At 51.1% G+C, this 18476-nt stretch overlaps 2 protein-coding genes and 1 long non-coding RNA gene across 6 annotated transcripts; all 3 read right to left on the bottom strand.

Annotated features, from left to right (window-relative positions):
* Positions 1-325: 325 nt before the first annotated feature.
* Positions 326-9521, bottom strand: LOC135292764 (serine/threonine-protein kinase PAK 3-like). Of its 4 annotated transcripts, XM_064406861.1 has the most exons (8): positions 9383-9515; positions 7152-7215; positions 4928-5037; positions 3989-4106; positions 3055-3154; positions 2451-2647; positions 1990-2124; positions 326-462 (listed from the first exon to the last, which is right to left on the bottom strand). In XM_064406861.1, the coding sequence occupies exons 2-8, from the start codon at positions 7170-7172 to the stop codon at positions 418-420; spliced, it is 726 nt and encodes a 241-aa protein (XP_064262931.1). In that variant the 5' UTR covers positions 7173-7215; positions 9383-9515; the 3' UTR covers positions 326-417. The 4 variants fall into 4 exon arrangements, with proteins under 4 accessions (XP_064262931.1, XP_064262932.1, XP_064262929.1 ...); XM_064406862.1 differs by lacking the exon at positions 4928-5037 and having other exon boundaries at positions 9383-9521; XM_064406859.1 differs by lacking the exon at positions 9383-9515 and having other exon boundaries at positions 7152-7768.
* Positions 9522-9906: 385 nt separating this feature from the next.
* Positions 9907-12037, bottom strand: LOC135292690 (radixin-like). Its single transcript, XM_064406795.1, has 5 exons — positions 11843-12037; positions 10956-11027; positions 10503-10625; positions 10100-10225; positions 9907-9969 (listed from the first exon to the last, which is right to left on the bottom strand). Exons 1-5 carry the CDS (start codon positions 12020-12022, stop codon positions 9907-9909), a joined length of 564 nt encoding a protein of 187 aa, XP_064262865.1. The 5' UTR covers positions 12023-12037.
* Positions 12038-15115: 3078 nt separating this feature from the next.
* Positions 15116-17770, bottom strand: LOC135292783 (uncharacterized). The gene is made up of 3 exons (XR_010354947.1): positions 17416-17770; positions 16585-16622; positions 15116-15209 (listed from the first exon to the last, which is right to left on the bottom strand). It is a non-coding gene; the product is annotated as an uncharacterized LOC135292783 (long non-coding RNA).
* Between the last annotated feature and the right edge of the window lie 706 nt (positions 17771-18476).

The following is an 18476-nucleotide window of genomic DNA, read 5'->3' as shown; positions in this document are numbered from 1 at the left end:
GAGAACCTTCTCCCATCTCAGTCCATCTGTCACGTTGGTTGATGTACGGTGAGTGGAGGGTCCTTTTGTGGTGACCTCCAGAAAGGTCATTCCAGAGAGAAAGTCCAGCCAAGTCAGAAGGGTGGAGAAATTCCAGCACTAGCGTTGCTAGGTGATGCAGGCGAAGGAGAGCACACTGCCCCTTCTTGGGTGCAGTGTTCCATGAGTTGAGCAAACACACTCGTAGGCAATAATCTGGCTTGGTGGACCAGACAGACCTGGATTTTCAGAACAGGATCTTTCCCTTTCCCCGGTGGTCTTGGCTTTCATGACGATCGAGAGGCAAAAAATGAGGGAAGTTTCGGACAGACTCTCACACCTTGTCATCTCCTTTGCTTCTTGCATTCCCTTGCTGCAGGGATGGCAGCAATCAGGCTGTCAGAAGAGGCTTAAGAGAGGCTCCGCTGATTGCAGAAATGGATGCTGCCCAAAGGGAAAAAGAAACAAAACAAACCAAATTAAAAGAGACAAAGGAAAAAGAAACCATTCTTTTCCAAACTGAGCTCCTAACAGGGTTGAGCTGGATTCCTCCAGCACCCAGAAATACACAGACATGGGACTGAGGGCACCAGCAGCACGTCTGCCTTCATGTCCAGCATGCTGCTGTCACAGGCAAACACAGCCCAGAACTGCACTAGTCCATTCCTCATGGTGTTGTCACTTGCTGGGATTTTTGTCCTGCTATCACTGTGGGATTGCTGCTTGCTGTCCTAAGGATTTATTCCTTTCAGGAAAGTCAACAGACTTATTCAAGCTCCTCTTTTCTACAGACATGGGCTCTTTGAGTGTCCAAGAGAGATGTGGGGCATAAGGCGTTCCTCAAGAGACTCCCAAGAGCTCTGAAAAATGTTGATCCCACGTGTTGTTCTCAGGAGCTCTGGACATGCAGGTTTTCAGCAGCAAGCCAGGAGCAAGGACACAAGCAGCAGGGTGCAGATGCGCTCAGCTCTGGCTTGCAGGAAGAGCAGTGTCTGCCTCAGCACACCCCACTCCCTCCTGTGCTGGCTGGCATCTTCCTTCACAGCAGGCACAGCCAAGGAAGTGGCCTGGTCACCAGCTCCTTGTCTGCCACCAAACCTGGCAGCAAAGCCACAGCCATTCTCATCTACTTGATGGGGCCAGGCAGCACATGGGGCTGGCACAAATCCTGCACAGCTGTGCCTGTTTGGCTGGCAGAAACCTCCAAGGGTGGGCCAGGCGGGACAAGCTGGGTGCCCTCGGATGCTCAGAGTGAGCTCCACCCCAGCTCCCCCATTCCCACAGACCAATCTAAAACCGCTTGGCAGGGACTGCTTTCATTGTGTTCCTCAAGCCCCCATCCCCAGCATTGCAATATTTCAGTTCCTTTGCTACCAGGCAAACCTGAATACAGCACCTGAGAGCAAAAGAGGGACACAGAAATGAGCAGAAGGTGGGAGCTCTCCTCTGAGGAAGGGCTGGGAGCCTTGTGCCTGTTTATCCTGGAGAAGAGCAAGCCCCAAGGAGACTTTTCAATAGTTTCAGGGGCTTCTAGGAAAGTTGGGGACATTTCTTTTAGCAGGGCCAATTGCAAGAGGACAAGGGGGAACGGCTTTAAGCTAAAAGACACTCAATTCAGATTGGCTCTGAGGAAGAAACTGTTTGTGAGGAGAGTGCTGCAACACTGGCACAGGCTGCCCAGAGAGCTGGGAGGAGCCCCAAGCCCAGCAACATTCAAGCTCCGCTTGGATGGGCCTCTGAACAACCTGATCTACTTGAAGATGTCCTTGCCAGTGGCTGGAGTTCTGGGCTAGATGACCTTCACTGGGCCCTTCTAACCTCAAGCAATCAAGATCCTATTTGGTTTTCATTTGAAAAGCACCCAGAGTGGAGATTACTCTGTGGGGGGCCCATCTGATTCCCTGGAGTTTGGCCAAGGAGCAAACCCTGGCAGGGAACAGCTGTTTGGCCTGCAGCCGCTTTGCCTTGTACCTGCAGAAGTTCCTTGGCAGAGCCTCGCCTGTCCACATCCATCTGCAGGCAGCAGCCCTGAAATTCACACAAGCCAGGGGGTAGCCTGAGCTGGTGCAGATTTGGAACCCCTTGCTTGCCTATCAGGTAGCTGGCCTGAAGCAAAAGGAAACATGAGACTCTACGTGATTCTTCCATATCCTTCAGGGCTCACCTAGACCCCATCTTTAAAACTCCAGTCTGCAGTGGCAATTTCTTGCCCAGCCGATGCTTAGAGATGAGCCTTGTCTCCCAAAGGAAAAAAGGCCCCAGTGCAGCCCCAGCTATTCCAGCACCAGGTCTTGCCTTGACAGCTGATGTGAGCCCCAGAGACCTTTTTTGAAGTGGCCCTTGGTGGAAGCACTTCAAGCTGTGGGAATGGGATTTTCTCTAATGGACATGGAGCAGAAGGACACAGCTATCTGAGCACATTTGCACCTTACCTTGTCACTGGTCTCCTGCATATAAGGAGCCTCTCCTGTGGCCATTTCTATCCCCACAATGCCAAGGGACCAGGTGTCCACTTTGGGGCCGTAAGGCTCTCTTCTCACCACCTCGGGTGCCATCCAGTAAGTGGTCCCGACCATCGACCTCCGTTTCCTGTGCCCAGGGCTGAGCACAGCACAGAGGCCAAAATCAGCTGAGGAGGAAAACAAACACTGCTTCAAGTAGGAAACCAAGGAAAAGGGTTCCTCACTCTCAGTCCCAGAATGCAGTGCTGAATCGAGCTGGAAAAGCAGCTGGGCTCTCCTTCCTCAGGGCTGCAGCCAAGGACATGGGCAATTGTACAGGTAACAACCCGCCCACGACTCCTACAAAACCTTGGCTTTTCCTCATTGCCCTGAACGTTTACACTGTAACTCTCTCCCTTTGGAAGGAACACCCACAAACCAAAGTTACTCTGGATACCACTCAGCACCTTCCAGCTGTGGCCTGGGCTTGCACAGCGCTCCCTGCACTCTCAGCAGCCACTGCTGGCACCCGGCACCTCTCCAAAGCAGCCCCACACCGCCTCCCGCAGCGCTGCGCCTCAGCAGGAATACCCACCCAGCTTGACGGAGCCATCCCGGCCCAGAAGGATGTTGTCGCTTTTGATGTCTCTGTGGATCACCTGCTTGGCATGAAGGAAAGCCAGGCCTTGCAGGCACTGCCAGGGGAAAAAGAAACAGGAGGCCAAGAGTTAGCCTGATCTGATTTCATCACATGCAAAAGGAGGCTGCTCCTGAAGATTCACAGATCTCCAAGGAGCAGTGAGTGCTGGCAGGAGGAAGAGCTTGCTGCTGCAGCACTAGGAGAGCAGGATCTTTCCAAGGGAAGGCATATTAGCTTTGGAGGGGGAAGCATCAGTCAGTCGTTGCTCCAGACTGTTCCCTGCAAAGCCAGTCAGAATGAGCACTGCTGCAGCGGATGCGCTCTCCCCGTCCGGACGACAAACAATGGTTTGCCAAAAGAGGAAAACGTCCCTGCCTTGGATACCAAGGGGATCACTGTTGGGCGGGAGACTGGAGGACAAGGGTTCTACGGCTGCCTCAACAGCAGACTTGGAAGTAGCTCTTTTGTCAGTTTGCAGCAGCAAGCACCATGCTGGGTGCCATGCCATCCTTTGGAGTGGAGACCTGTGGCAGATGAGTCTCTCTTTGGCTTGGCCTCTGGTTTAAAACTCTCACAGCAGCACCTTTGCACTTACAGGCAAAGAAGGCAGTGCAGAAAGGCTCTGGGCAAAGGCTTGGGGAGGCAAAGTGCAGAACAGAAAATAAAAAGGAAAAAGAGACAGAGAGTTCAATGATGGTGGATAAGAGTGAAGAACAGAGTACAGGAAGGGCAGGGACCCTGGCAGGCACTTCAGTCCAGATGCTCTTTCTTCTCTGAAGCAGAAGAGCAACACAGAAAGAAAGCTCTGAACATGGAATCACTCCCTTTGCAGTGCTTTCAAAGGATGAGCCTTGTCCAAGCCATCCCAAGCACAAGCAGGACCCCTTACCTCCCGACACACTGTTGCTATGTGTCCTACAGCCATCCTTCTCACGGTGACCACATCAGCTAAGGAGCCTCCATCCATATATTCCAACACCAGCAGGACAGCCTCATCCACAAGGTAGCTGCAAGAGGAAAGCAACAGCGTGGAGCTGAACGTGCACAGCTAAATTGCTGTGGGGAAGAAAAGACTTCAGCTGAGTTTTGTTTCCAGGTCACTGGTAAATGAAGATGGAATCAAATGAAGACACACTCCACCTAGGCTAGCCAGTGCCTGCCATCTGTGCCACCTAAAGGAGGAAGGCACATCCATGGAAAAGGAGATAGGTGGCAAGCAGGGGAAAAAGGAGGTTTAGTGAGGAAAAAGATAACTCTGGAAGTGGGCACATCCCAGCAGCTGCTTCATCATCTTCAGACACAAATTGCAGCATTCCCTCCAGCAGCAAGGAGACACAGTTTTCACAGCTTTTACTAACGGCAGGAGGCTGTGCAGCACTGCCAACACCCTTTGGAAAACCTTGCAGAAAGGACAGTCACAAACAGGAAAACAATTTCAGACCTGGCAAATTATGTGTCTCCTACCCTAGTCTTTTGGCATGCAAGGCAATGGAAAATAGTGGGAACAGCACAAGGGACATAATCTCTGGCATGCTTTCTCCTCTGACACTTGGAAAAATCATGCCCCAAACCAGCAAAACCACATGCAGCAAGTGAACATACAGGCTGCTGGCTTAGTAAGAGAGCCAGGTTTCTGAGATCAATCTTCAAGCTGTTTATGTCAGGAAGCATTGATGGGGACAGAATGCAAACTCCTCCCATGCCTGGTGCAGGAGTGGATTGATGTTCATTGAAAGATCCATTTTCTGCCAGTGGCTAAAGAGCTTTTAAATCTTCGACTTGCAAGTATGGAAATGAACATTCCCAGAAAATCACCAGAACTACTTACCTTTCTAAGTAGCTGACAATATTGGCGTTCTTATTTTCTTTCATGAGCAGGATTTCTTTTAATACTCCCTCACAGTCCTGGTGCTGGAGATAAAGTTCCTTTACAGCCACCTACAATGACATCAAAAGCTCTTAGGGACAGACATGACCAGAGCCTCTTTCTCTGGCACTCATGGGCCTGGATGCCTTGTCACCTTGGAAAAAAGGGACTCTAAACCATCAACCACAAAGCGCTAACACCACCCTCTGCACCCGCAGGCTTCTCAAATAGACTTTGTTTAGCACTACTGTTATCATTTACACACGCTTTGGAAGCCAAAAGTAATTTTGCTCCTGTGAAGAGACGGCTGCCAATTCAATTGTGTGCCAGAGTAAACACACACATACATGATGGGGAAAATGCTGCCAAAAAAGAACTGCAAAGCAATTCAAAGTAAAGTTACAATCCCAGCACATCCTTGCTTCTTCAGTTTGGCTTTTGCAACTTTGAAGAACAATCTTTAGACTTGAAATTATTGAATGGGTTTAAAAATGAATACCCCTTTCTGTGGTACACTATGGATGTGCCCCAAGTTCTAAGCACAGGGCTTGGGGCTTTTGGACGCCTCCGAGACCTCCCTCCAAGTGCAGTTCCTGAGCACAGCTCTGCAGGTGGATAAGGAACTACCTTCTCTAATTCCTTACTATTAAGGAAGATGGAATGTATTTCCTGAGAGTCAAAAAGGAGAATTCAGGACTTGGAACTTCTAGCCCCAAAGAGCAGCAAGACTCTCCAAGACACCACCATGCCTGTTCAGAACAGAGAGCATCTCTCTAGTGGAACACAGGATCAACACAAGGTTGTATTATTTAAGGCTCTTCATCAACTTCTTCTCATTCATCTGTGCACGTGTCTCTGTGTGTGTGTGTGTGTGTGTGTGTGTAGGTGTGTGTGTATGTGAACTTGGTTCCCTAGGACTGAAAGGCAAAACTGTGCTCCAGACAAGATCTCTCTTTCTGAAGGGCTTGCATTGTATTTTCCAACTGAATCACGTGATAGAAAACAAAATATCTGTGTCTGATCCTGGGCTTAAGAGGAATTGGGCTGGAATGATGGCTCTTGCCATCAGCTAATCTATGCACATTTATCCAGTAAGTCCAAGCTAGCGTGTCCTCTGAAAGACACCACGGCCATCCTTGCATTCATTCAGGTAGGTAGGAAGGACAAAGTCTGTCCCAAATGCATTTTGCAGCCTGCCTCTAGACAGACTGCTTCTGCAGAACAGCCTCTGCAGCAAAGACAGGCAGCCCAAAGCTCTGGCCACAGATCACATCACAGGGAAAGCACTCAAGAGCTGCAAGATCTGCACGGGCACTCACCGCTTGTCGTGTGGCAGTGTCGAAGGCCTTATAAACAGCTCCAAAGCCCCTAGAATCATAACAGTGGCAAGAGCAGAGAAGTTTTTCAGTGCTGAGGAGCAAAAGGCAGCCCAGGCAGGAGCTCTCTGCTGCCTGCAGTGGCTCTCAAACACTGGGCTTTGTCTACTCTTCAGCCAAGGGCACAGCAGCCCAGCAGCCCTCTGCCATGCAGAGTGTCCAAGAGAAAAGCTGGCTCCCACAGGAAGAAAAAGGGCTGCTAGAAATCTCCAATGTACACAGTAGGTTATGCATGTGGGGGGGTTTTCTTTGCCTTTTTCTTCTTGTGTATGTGCCTGTGATGTGCCTTTCCAGGCAATGAAACACACAGTGCTGCTGGGCCTTCTCACTGCTCTCTTTTCATCCTACCTGCCAAACTCAGGCAATGCCACACAGCCTTTCTTATTTTCCTGACCACTGAATATTGTTTCCAGAAAAATACTACTAAGAAATGCTACTGAGAGCTGTTATCTGACAGCTGTCTGGTGGGAAACAACACACAAAACCTGCTCTCTCAGGTTTTCCTTCCTTCATGAGTGTGGCCATATTACTTTGAATCATACAAAACCATGTCTCCTGGGAAAATAGGCAAACTGGTGCCACATCTTGGAGGGACAGGAGGGCTTCCAGGTCCTGCTCCTTGAGGCAGCCAAGACATTGTCAGCATCCAGTTATCTTTGATGATGCCTTGTACTGCCTCAGTAGTGAGACAGGGACAATCTGGAGCCAGGCTCTGAAGATGCTTGCAGCTTGCCTGACTTCCCACGTGCCATTGCACCACCAAAATTCCTGGCCTGTGGTTCTGTAGAAATAAGTGTGGCTGCACTCACCCACTGCCAAGATGTTCCCATCCAGTGTACTTCTTTTCTGGATCTTCCACACTCACCACACACCCTGAAAGAAACAAAATGCAAGAAGCAAAGTTCAAAACAGAGAGATTGAGCTTGCAGGAGATCTGAAACCCAGCTCCACTCTCTGGGGCTCTGAGCAATTTGTGGTCTTTTGGCTAACGATAACATCAACAAGAACAACAACAGCAGCCCCAGCAAGACAGGCAGCTCTGCACAGAGTCTGATTCTGCCACACTCCTTTGCAGGGTTGCCTTGAGGGGAAACTAAGCCCATGGAAAAACCATCAGAGCAGACAGAAATCAGAAGACAAACAGGCACCAAGGCAAGTGGCTGTCATCTACAAACGGGAAGGAGGGCTGAAAAATCAGGAGCCTTCATTTTCTTGGGAAGAAACACTCTCTTGGGAGATTCAGCACAAGATTACATACTTCCAAAGATTCAATGCACCCTGGGATCTGGGATGAATTTTTATCAACATCTGCTTTTTGCAGAGCAGAAAGAATCTTGCAAAGTGAATTCCAGGAGAGGAGGGGATGTTCCCTTCCTCTCAGCAGTTTGCCTAAAGAATGCCTTGACATTTTCAGAGAACAGCAGCTCATGCTACATCCAAGAACAATGGCTCTAAGAATTAGAACCCTTTTCATTTAGGAGCAGGCTAAGTTCTGAAGACCACTTTGCCCGTTCCTCATTTAGTGAAGAACTACAAGTGCTGGTCTTCAGCCTGGGCTGCAGCAGCCACGGGCACTGGACTTGGCCCCTTGAACAGCACCCACGTGCCCCATCTTCCCAAAGGGCACAGCCCAGATGGGTCACAAGGACAGCGCCGCTCCTCAGGCGCTGCCGTGACACAGACACCTGCTGTGTGAGAGATGCTGATCCTCTCACCAGCCCAGGCAAAGCTGCAGCAACGGGGCGGCAGCTGCAACCCCACAGCTGAGGAAGGCTCCAGCCCCTGCAGGCACAGCAGCTGTCAGTGGCAGGGCAGGTATGACAAAAAGCTTGGCAAAGCCTACGAACGGCCACTGACAGCCACTGTCAAGAAGCCAGAGGCACACCCAGCTCTGTTACAAGCTGTTGACCCCACTCAAGGTAGAACATGGTTGTCTTTATGTTCAGACCCACAGAGGAGTCAATCAATCCACCTTTTGTCCCAACAGCTGATGGCAGACACTGAGTAAACTGGGCTCTGCTCTGTGCCTGACCCGTTAGTCTCTGACAGCACTGCACTGGCAGCTATTACTAGTTGTAAGAAGCAACTCAGCCGTACTGCAGAGTCACCAAGGCCTTGGTGTGCTTTCCTCGAGTGCAGGAATCTGTGCAGGGATTGAGGCCAATGCTTAGTATTCCAAGAGTGTTTACCAGCTGGGCATTAGCAGTGACAAAGTGCCTGGTACTGCAGGAACATGCAGCAGAGGGGCTGCAGGGTTCCTCCTGAGAATTGCCTGCAGGGCAGTTCTATCTGGAAATGCCACATGGATGTGTCTCTTTGATGCAACGTCCTAAGCATACAACTAAAATATCCAACAGGGATTGTAAAAAAACGTCCTTTTTCTCTTGAGGCACAATGAAAACAACACTTCCTATCTGATACCTCGGGATTGTTCTAAGAATGTAATCTTTTATCTTTTAAGGCACATTGAAAAGACCTCTTCCTCTCTTATTTGTGCTGTCACCTCATGTTCTCTTCCAGGAGGTCAGGCTAACCAAAATGTAGAATTCTTATCAAACCCAAACTGTAGAAGGAACAGTAGATGTACTAACAGTCATAAAAACAACACCAGCATTAAACCAGCCCCACAGACAATCAAGTTCTGGGAAGTATTTTGTCTCCAATGACTGGTGACAAGTCAGGAGTCTAAAGGGAATCTAGGAAGCCAAATGTTCTCATCAGTTTGGCCAGACTAGCACACACACCTTCACGGAGGCATTGGCTGGGTTGCAGCCTTCTGCTGCTTGCAAAACAATCCCTGCTTTTGTCTTCACTGCACAGGGAAGCTCAGGCAAAGCCCACCCACTCCCAGCTGCCCTCAAAGGCAAAAGGAATGCCCCAAAGTGCTGCCTGGCTGCCCCCGAGCACAACACTGGCTTCTGTAGGGAGTCCAAAATGTCTGTCTGACACCAAAGGCAGGAGGAACATGTGCTCCAGCCCATGCTGAGGCTCACACACTATAAAACACTGCTCAGTCACACAAGAAATCCCCAGGACATACTCAGCAGCTTCAGGAACTGCTTCTCTCTCTCCTGGCTTGAGCGGGCCGAGCTGCTCATGCTCTGGTTTTCAGGCTGTGGAGAGGAGGCTTCTTGGCAGGATGCTGCTGCACCAGCAGCTTCGATGGCAGATCCTGCGTCCACCTGGGATAAGAAATTTGTTTGTGTCAGAAAGGTGCTTGGCATAGATGTCCCAGACAGAGCATTTCAAAGGCAAGCCCTTAGGAACAGCACTGGTGCTAGGCTGCAGGCTGAGCTGTCAACTCTTCCTCCTCAAGTCAAACCCACACAAGCAGTCAGAGACTACAGCTTGTCACAGCCAGCCGTGGAGGAGAGTGTGAAAGGGAAAGAGCAACTTGAGACTTCAGCCCGTTCTGAGGACTGCAGTCACCATGGACAGGGAGAACTTGCTCAGAATCTGTGTGGGTCACCATGCTCACCTGAACAAGCCCTTCAAAAAACAAAGGGAGCACTAAGAGGCCAGCAGAAATACATTCACGGGATTGCTGGCCCACTGGCCACAGCACTAGCCCTGCTGCCCAGGGCAGCAGCTGAGATTCAGCAGTCCAGGAAGTGTCCTTCTGTCCAGCTGCCATGGAGCCCACAGAGCACAGCGGTCAGAGACATTGCCCCCATCCACTGCTGCTCTGCAGGGGAAAGGCAGCAAGGGCAGAGACCACTTGTTGCATGACTGCAGTGCCTCCTGCTCTTTCACTCACCTGCTTTTCTTCAGTCAGCCTGCACTGCAGCAGGACCTTGTGCATCCTTTCCATTTCCTCTTGGTGCCTCTTCTCCATTGCCATCATCTTCCTCTCAGCTTCCTGCAGCTCAGCCTGCAGCATGACCTTGATATTCCATCAAGAGAAATCTTACTGGCACCTGCCATCACACTCAGGTTTCCTCTTTTCCAGTCTCTAAAGCACTTCTATTCAGCCACTTCTTTCTGCTTCTCTACCCAGCTCTAACCCTTCCATCCCAGCTCTTCTTCCTGCTGCTCAGCACTGGAGCCTGCCAGGCTCTGTTTCCAGTGCCTGCAGTAGTCCTTGCCTAACCTTTCCTCAGATCTCCAGTTCCTGCCCGCATCACTGCCCATCCCTCTGCTGCCTGCCTACTCAGGCTCACCTGCCCGTTCTGCCACTGCTCATTCAGCCTCTGCCTCAGCTGCTCACTTTGCTTCAGCTCTCTCTGCAGCTGGTACACCTTGTGGATGACAGCAATCTTCTGACGCTGCTCTTCCTGCAGCATCTGCACACAAAGGAAGAGAAGATGGCTTTAAACTTCCCACACACCACTTGTGTGGCAATCAAGATTGATGTGCTCTCGCTTTCCAAAAGCATTTTGTTCTCATGCTCGTATTTCTAAGGGGCCAGCTAAGAGACAATGCCACCCAGACAGACAGTGCCCAGGGAAGCAGTGCCCATAAGGAGCCCAGAGGAGTCCAAAACAGCACACAAACTCTCTTTCCACACTCTGTGCCTCTTGACTGCCTCTGCTTGATAGCTTTTCTTCTTCAACTTGCATGACGGCAATTTCCCCCTTCATCTCAAGCAGCCTTTTCTCCTGCTCCCTCTGTACCTCTGCCAGGAAGTTTGCCCGTTCCTCCAGCTGCTTCCGTGCCTCCACATGCTGCTCTTCCAGTTGTCTCTCCTGATGAGGGCAAGAGACACTTCCAGATGAAGTCCAAGCAATGCTCCCCATAGAGAGAAATGGAAGCTTCATCCCTCCAACAACCCCCCCACCTGGAAAGTGCACATGAGTCATGACTTTGTGCCCTCCAGCAATGCTGTTCTAACCCAAAATTTAGAGGGAGTGTCAGCAGCTGGAAGGAAGAAGATGCCACCTTCCTTCCCTGCTCTCATGGCTGCCTGTTTTCTGGCCCCTCTCTCCTCAGCATTTCTGCCTGTTCTCAGAGGCTCTGTGCTCACATTCCCCCTGCCCTTTGATCAAGGAAGAGCTGCACATGGACTGCAGGATGAGGATGAGGCCAGCGCCTCGATGATCCAGTCACAAGGCAGGCCACCAGCTGAAATACCAGCAACACGGGGCCTCTTGGGTATGATTCAGGCCCAAAGACATCTGTCCACCATGGGAGGACAGAAAGCAAGGAACCCAGTTGCTGGGACTGCACTTGGCAGCAAGGTCAGCAGCTGCCTGCTGCATGGCACAAGGCTCTGGGGAAGATCCTGCCCCTTCGCTGCCATGCTTTGGGTGGCGACCACCCAGCCTCCTGGGGAACTTGGCTGATGCCCATCCTCAACCTGTGCATGCATATACTGTCCCAGCATTGTCCTCTGGCTCTTCACAGGCCTTCAAGTATGAGCCCTTGAAGGTCCCTGCTGCCTGGCCCAGCAATGTGTGGCCTACAGCAGATGCTTGAGGCCATGTCACATACTCAGGCTGCTCTTCTGCTGAGACAGCCCACCAAACCTGCCTGAAATCTTCAGGTGCCTCTTGTTTCTTACCAGTTTTTGCTCGAGATTCCTTTTTTCCTCTTCCTGGGCAGATTGCCAGAGTCTCAGAGCCTTGCAGCACTGCTCTTGTGCCCAGCGGAGCTGTTCAGCCATGTCTTCACATTGCTGCTGGCTGAGAGCTCTTACAGCCAGCAGCTCACGACGAAGGCCCCTCACATCCTCTGCAAACATGACACACGGCAGCAGTCAGACACTCCACAAGCAGAGCAATCTGCTGGCCTTAAGCCCTTCCAGTTTCAGGCAAGGAGGGACCTGCCCTCAGCTGCTTCACTGCTCAGAAGCCCTGGGCACAGAGCTGCCTTCGCAGCCACTGCACGGGGCAGGGCCACCAGCAGAAACAAAGCGCACCAGGCTCTCACTCAGTATCGCCTCCTTGGCCTGCCTGGCCCTGTGCACTTGGGCTTCCACACGGCTCCTGGCCATCTCCAGCTCCCATATGTGCTGCTCAGCCTCCAGCAGGCTGCTTTGCAGGCTCTCCTTCTCTGACCTACAAGGCGTGAAGATGAAGAGCAATTGCTCCTGGCACACAGGGGCAGCTTCTCCAGTAAGATGTGCTTTAAGATCCCTACACCTTAGTACACAAAATGGCTTGCATGGAAACTCAGATACAGCCGGACTATCTTGCCACTTTACATAGCAAAGCAGGCCCCTCCAGGTGACTGGGCAGCCTTTCCTCATGACCTAGCCCAGCTCAGTTTGGTCTCAGCAACCAAAGCTGAAATTGCTGTTGCCTGACCTATCACACACGGGTGTGCCCACCAAGTATCTGCAAAGGGACAAAAGCCCAGCCTCTGCTCACAGCCCTGATCTCATCAGCACTTCCAAGTCACTCTGCAGGTGCAGGACAGAACAGGGCTCTCCTGGCTGACTCCTCAATGCTTCATGCCATTCATAGTGGACGTATAGGTACTTTGTTGGCCAGGCACTCTCTAAGTAAAAGGGACTAAAGGAATTCACCAAACCATATAGCAAAACCTCTGGCTTCTAGCAGCATGAGTAGGAAACCAGAAGTAGGTTTCTATCTGCACAAGAACTCTCTAGGAGGAGGGACAGATATCCGGCCAATCAAATTACTGGAATTGGATGAACAAGACCACTTGCTACCTTTATTTTTGGCTAACTAAGCCAGCAGTGCCCAAATATCTGGGCACTCTTTAAAAAGGAAGAAGGATCAGCCAAAAAGATCCTTGACAGGTTACAGAGGTGACTGGACAAGTGGTTAAGAATCAGTGCTCAGCAAGAATCCCCAGACACTGTCAAGAAGTCACAAGACCTTTCCCTTCTGCTGCTGCTGCTGTTTGTAAGTAGTTCTAGGTTCTGCACCATCCTTCACAAGAGTCAGCTCTGCAGGCTCTCAAGATTTTCAGCATGACCCTCCAGCTTCACCTGAAGTATCAGCGTCCTACTCACAACATTCACATCTAAGAGCCTTGAATTCCAAAAACCCCATGTCAAACAACTTGGCAAGAAAAGATTGATGGTCAGATGCACTGAAGGAGAAAGCAAAACCAGAGGGAAACTTCTGGATTCAGCAAACATCTGCACAGTGTCCCTGGTCCTCAATTCAGTGCCAAGTTGGCTTGCTTTGCACTAGTCACAGGAATGTGCAAGGGGTCCCAAGCAGGCACCCAAAAAAAGCTTTGAGACCTTGAGCTGGCAGAAAAGTAATATTCACATCACAGTATCCTTCCCTTTTTGCTTGTATCTCTTTGCTTCTCTGCCCAAGAAACATCTGGAGAGCACACAGCAGGCAGTAAATCCTGGCATAATGCTCACCACCTTTGTAATTACAGACCTTCAGTAATGTCCCACCCAGGGTCTCCTCCCTGCCTTTACCTGGCCTCTGCCAGCTGCTCTGAAAGGCCTCGCAGGTCCCGCTCCGTGGCTGCCAGTCGGGCTTCCAGGGCAGCGTTCTCTTGCGCCAGCACCGCCTTCTCTCTGCACACCTGGGACAGGGTGTGCCCTTGGCGGGAGAACTCCTGCAGCAGCTTCTCCAGGCCCCTGTGGGCTGGCCGCTGCCGGCGGAAAACCTGGCAGTGGGGGGGCACCATTTTTCAAGAGGAACAACAACAACAACAACACAGGCTCGGTCTCAGCTTGCTGCCAGAAGCAGCATTCGGGGGGGTCTTGCTAGGACAAATCCCTCTCCCACAAGTGCTGCCTAGGAACAAGGTGAGCGTACCTTTGGCACTGCCAGAGGGACCGCTTCCTTCAGCAGATCCCTCTGAGGCTGCCATTCCTCCGCTGTCGGTGCTGCCACTTCAGACACCCTCTCTAGTGAGGAGTGGCGCTTTCTCTCAAATGCAGCCAACTCCTTCCACCTACGGCAAGCAGACAGACAAACAAGCCTTTAATTGCAACACAGTCTCCTTGCAAGACCAGGACTGCATACCATGTCCCACACAAGGCAGTCTCAGGGGCTTCCAACAGCCCTCTACTTCCACCTCAAGAGAATGCTGCAATTCCCTCCCTAGACCAGCATCTCTCTTTGTTGTTCCTGCAGGTGAAGGAGTCACCGCTGAGGAAGTCAAACAAGCTTCCAGAAGCCACAGAACACTTCCAGAAAGCTCAGGTACTCTCAGCTGAGTAACAGCTTCCTGCCTGTTAGCTCTTACACTCCTTTCTGATTACAGTGGATACTGGACTTGTAAAAGTTCTTCTTTGGCTAAGACATGCTTGCTAAGTCTAGATGAGTACTGCCACAATTACTCTTGCTTTCACTAGTGAAACAAGGAAAGAGCCTGCAAGCCATAGCTTGGGCAGGAGGTGGGGACGATTTTCCAATCCAATTATCAAAGGATGGTTAGGCTGGCAGAGATCCCAGGAAGCCTCTAGCCCAGTCTTCAGTTCCAAGCACTTGGGGTCAGCATCTGGACAGGCTGCTCAAGGCCCCATCCAGCTGGGGCTTTGGAATGTCTAGGGCTGGAATCTGCCCAAGCTCTCTGAGACACTTGTTCTGCTGCATGACTGCCTTTGCAGGTCAATGCTTTGCTCTCCTTAAGCCCAGCCTGACCCTCCCTTGCTTTTACTCTGGTCTAGTTAGGAATGCTTTTTGTCAGGGTTTAAGGAGTGAGTCCCAGAAAGCAGCTGTGCTCTAGGTTGCTCAGCAGCCAGACCTGCCCTGGGCTGCCTTCCCTCATCTGTGCTGAGCAAGTCAACAATGAGAAAGCCAAATTTGTTCTTTGACACTGGGCCTCCTAAAGCCCAGCAATGCCCACCCCTGCTCAGAGAAAGCGAGAAAGCTCAACACACACCTGAACTCCTGGGCACCGTGCACTCCGTCCGTGCTCTCCTGCCGCTCCGCCTTTCCTGTCTGGGCCCAGGAGTCCTGACTGGCAAGATCCTCTCCTCGCGGGACCTGCAAGGAATAGGCAGGGAAAAAGCACAAACAAGCAATCAGGAGCAGGGAAGTTGGCTCCTGAGAGCTGCTAGAAGCAGCAAGCAGCAGCCCTCCTGAAGACAAAAGCTGTTGTGTGGGGCTGTTTATGTGGTGTTGATGTGGTGTTTATGTCCCAACTAACCCTGGAGTTGCTCTGGAAGTGTCTGAATAGAAGCAGGGAACATTTCTCTGCTCAGCTCTGCTCAACTGGCTTCCCCTCAGGATTTCAGGCCTTCAAGAGCAGCCAACAGGAACTGCATTCCAGCCCTTCACAGACAGATTTTGTCTCTGCCATGCAGAGCTGCTCAGGAGTCTTTTCAACACACTTGGGTCATGTCAAAGTTAAGGAGGCAGTGGAAGCAGTGCCTGTAGCTACCTAGATAGGGTGTGGAGAGGGGTGGGTCCCTGCAGGCAACAGCGGCTCCTCGGCACCCCACAAGGCTGTGAACTGCACCTGGGGACCTCTCTCTGCTGAGAGCAGGGAGCCTGCACAGACTCTGTGCACAAAGGGGCTGACTTCCACACCAGTAGCACTAAAGGACATCATGCTACCGCTTCTCTGACACCAAGGGAAGTTCACAGTCCCTGTGAGAATGCCAGGAAAATGATGCCTGCATGTCAATTTTCAGATGCCATTTCTCATGGGTCAGTGGCTGGGCTGAGGAGCGAGGTCATGGCAGGACTCCAGCCCCCAGCACCCTCAGCCACAAAGGGCAAGGGCTGCCTGCTCAGAAACTTGCAGCTCTGCACTGCCCCAAAGCTTTGCACTCAACCAACCAAAGCTGCCACTGATTGCTGCAGGATGCTCAGGCCCTGGACTGACAACACCTGGAGGTTTGTTGCCCTTTGTGTCCCCTTTAGCCTCTGGAGGCAGAGAGCGAGCCAGAGGAGGTTCTGCTGCTGCTGTGGTGCTCTGCAGACAGGCAGCAGTGTGAGGGACAGGGAGTCACCTGTCATTTAGAACCTGATTTCTCCTGAGCTCTATTCCCAGCTGTCCTAAGCAGAAGTCATGTATTTGGGTAAAAGTGAGATGCTCAGGCATTAAAACTCAATTAAAAAGGGCTGATAAGTCTACTGTTTAAACAGGATTGTGCATGCTTCTGCAGGAGATATTTCATGCTGGCTACAATCAGCATGCAGCCTCCTGTCTGCAAAGCTTGACTTCCATTAGTTAAAACCTCTTCAGTCGAAAAAGAGGAAAGGGATGGAATCCTTCTGGTAGTGTTCATGCAGATGCTGATGTGGACTTTCTTTCAGCTTGCCAGGCCTGGCACTGTACTGCAACAGGCCAAGCCCACAGCTTTCTCCACACTCCTCAGACACCAGGAATGTCAAGGGTGCCTGTCCCACTCACCGAAGTGCGCGCTTGACTCCTTCCACCTCTGAGGCGAGCTGCCGGGGGCAAGGGAAAATGAACCAGGTGCTATTAGAAAACTGTTTGTGCTGAGGAATCCCACAGAGCAAGCCCACCCCAGCAGAGAGCATTCTCCTTCCACAACATCCCTCCAGGAGCAGCATTTCTTTAACACAGCAAGCAAGACTGCAGGCCAATACCCTAGGCTGTGTCTACCTTTTGTTCAGCTTTGCCACTAAGGAACTAGAAACTTGGCCGTGAAGACGCAAATTGTTCCTTAGCAGGCAGTGCCTACATTGGAGCTCACTGTCCAGCCTACAGCTAAAGCAGCTTTTTTCTCCTCTCTTTCCTGGACTTGCTTTTTCGTTTTGTAAATTGCATGCAGCATGTGCCATGTGGTTGCTGTAAACAATTCCCAATAAAAGCTTCCACCAATCCCCTCTCAGCACTTGCAGTTCTGTTGGGACACAGCACAGGCCCAGCTCTGGGCTTCAGGAGAACACACAAAGTGCTCGGCAGTTTGCCCTGCAGCGCAGAGCCAATGGCTCTTGGAGCACACAGAGGGGGTCCAGTTAGACAGGCACATCCTTTAAGGATGGAATGCAAGCAAAAGATGCTTTTCCTGAGTTCTGGAGAGACCTGCACAGTTTTTGGGAGGATGCCTGCAAAGCTCTCCCAGTCTGCATTTTGGAGGTTCCTACACCCTGCTGGGCAAGAGACACCCCCTTCTCCAGCTGAAGCTGTTGACAGGAGCTTTACCAAACATATGGCATCTTTATGCCATTTTTGTTCCAACGTGCTGCCCCAAAGGAAAAAACAACTTCTATTTACCAGCCAAACGAAGAAAAGCTTTCCAAGAAGCCGCCAATGAAAAGGCGCTGCTGACTGCTCTACGGACTCGCTCCATCCTTTGAGCAGGGCTGCTCGAGTCCGTAGGCCAGGAAACAAAAATGGAAAAAAAACCCCACTTGCACAAGTCTCGGGACTGTGCAAGTAAAAAGGGGTAAAACAGGACACTTGCACGAGTCCTGAGACTGTGCAAGTAAAAAGGTGAAAAATGGGACACTTGCACCAGTCCACGGACTGTGCAAGAAAATAGAGAAACAAAAGGACACTGGCCGTAATCTGAGAACAGCTCAGACGAGGTGATCCTCCTGCAAGGAGCACACCAAGAGCTGCTCTGCACGCTGAGGCCTTGCGGGCACCAGGAAAACCTCCTGCTGACAACGCTGTGACGTGGCAGCCCTCTGCTGACATCACAATAGCAGCCACTCTGGCTTGCTCTGTGAGTTCATGCATGGCAACCAAACCTTTCCTTCAGCTAACACAACAGAAAAGCCCAGAAAGTTCTCCTCTGCCCCAAAGCAGCACAAAACCCCATTGCAGTCCATAACCCACAGCTCAAAGGATCCCAGAGTAACACACAACAGGCACCAAGCCCATACACCCTGTATGCCAAGCTGAACACTCAGAAAGAGCCAGCATGTCAGGAAACCAAAGGCAATGCGCCCTTTTGCCCAGCAGTGCTTCTGACTAAAACCAAGAACATTTGCTTAAATGCTATGGATGAAATTGTGTTTGCTAATATCCTGGAGAGTTCCCTCAACTGGAATGCCTGTCATTCCCACCCATTTGCTGCATGGCTAACATCAACCAGCAAACTGTAGGGCTTGCTGAAGGAAGAATGACACCTAAGTGGGGAGAAAAAGCCAAGTAACCAACCTGCTGCACACACAGCACACTGCTGCTGCACAATTACAGCACCTCAAAGAAGCCTTTGGGGCCTGTGCCTCACTTCTGGCAGCTTCCCTGCAGTATGCATCTGGCAGTCACAGGGATCTGACTCCAATGGACACACAGAAAGAAGGAAAAGAACCTTAAATCCCAATGTG

Source organism: Passer domesticus, unplaced genomic scaffold (genome assembly GCF_036417665.1).
Source record: "Passer domesticus isolate bPasDom1 unplaced genomic scaffold, bPasDom1.hap1 HAP1_SCAFFOLD_44, whole genome shotgun sequence".
NCBI lineage: Eukaryota > Metazoa > Chordata > Aves > Passeriformes > Passeridae > Passer > Passer domesticus.
Note: the sequence above shows the minus strand (reverse complement) of the source record. Positions and strands in the feature narration are given on the sequence as shown.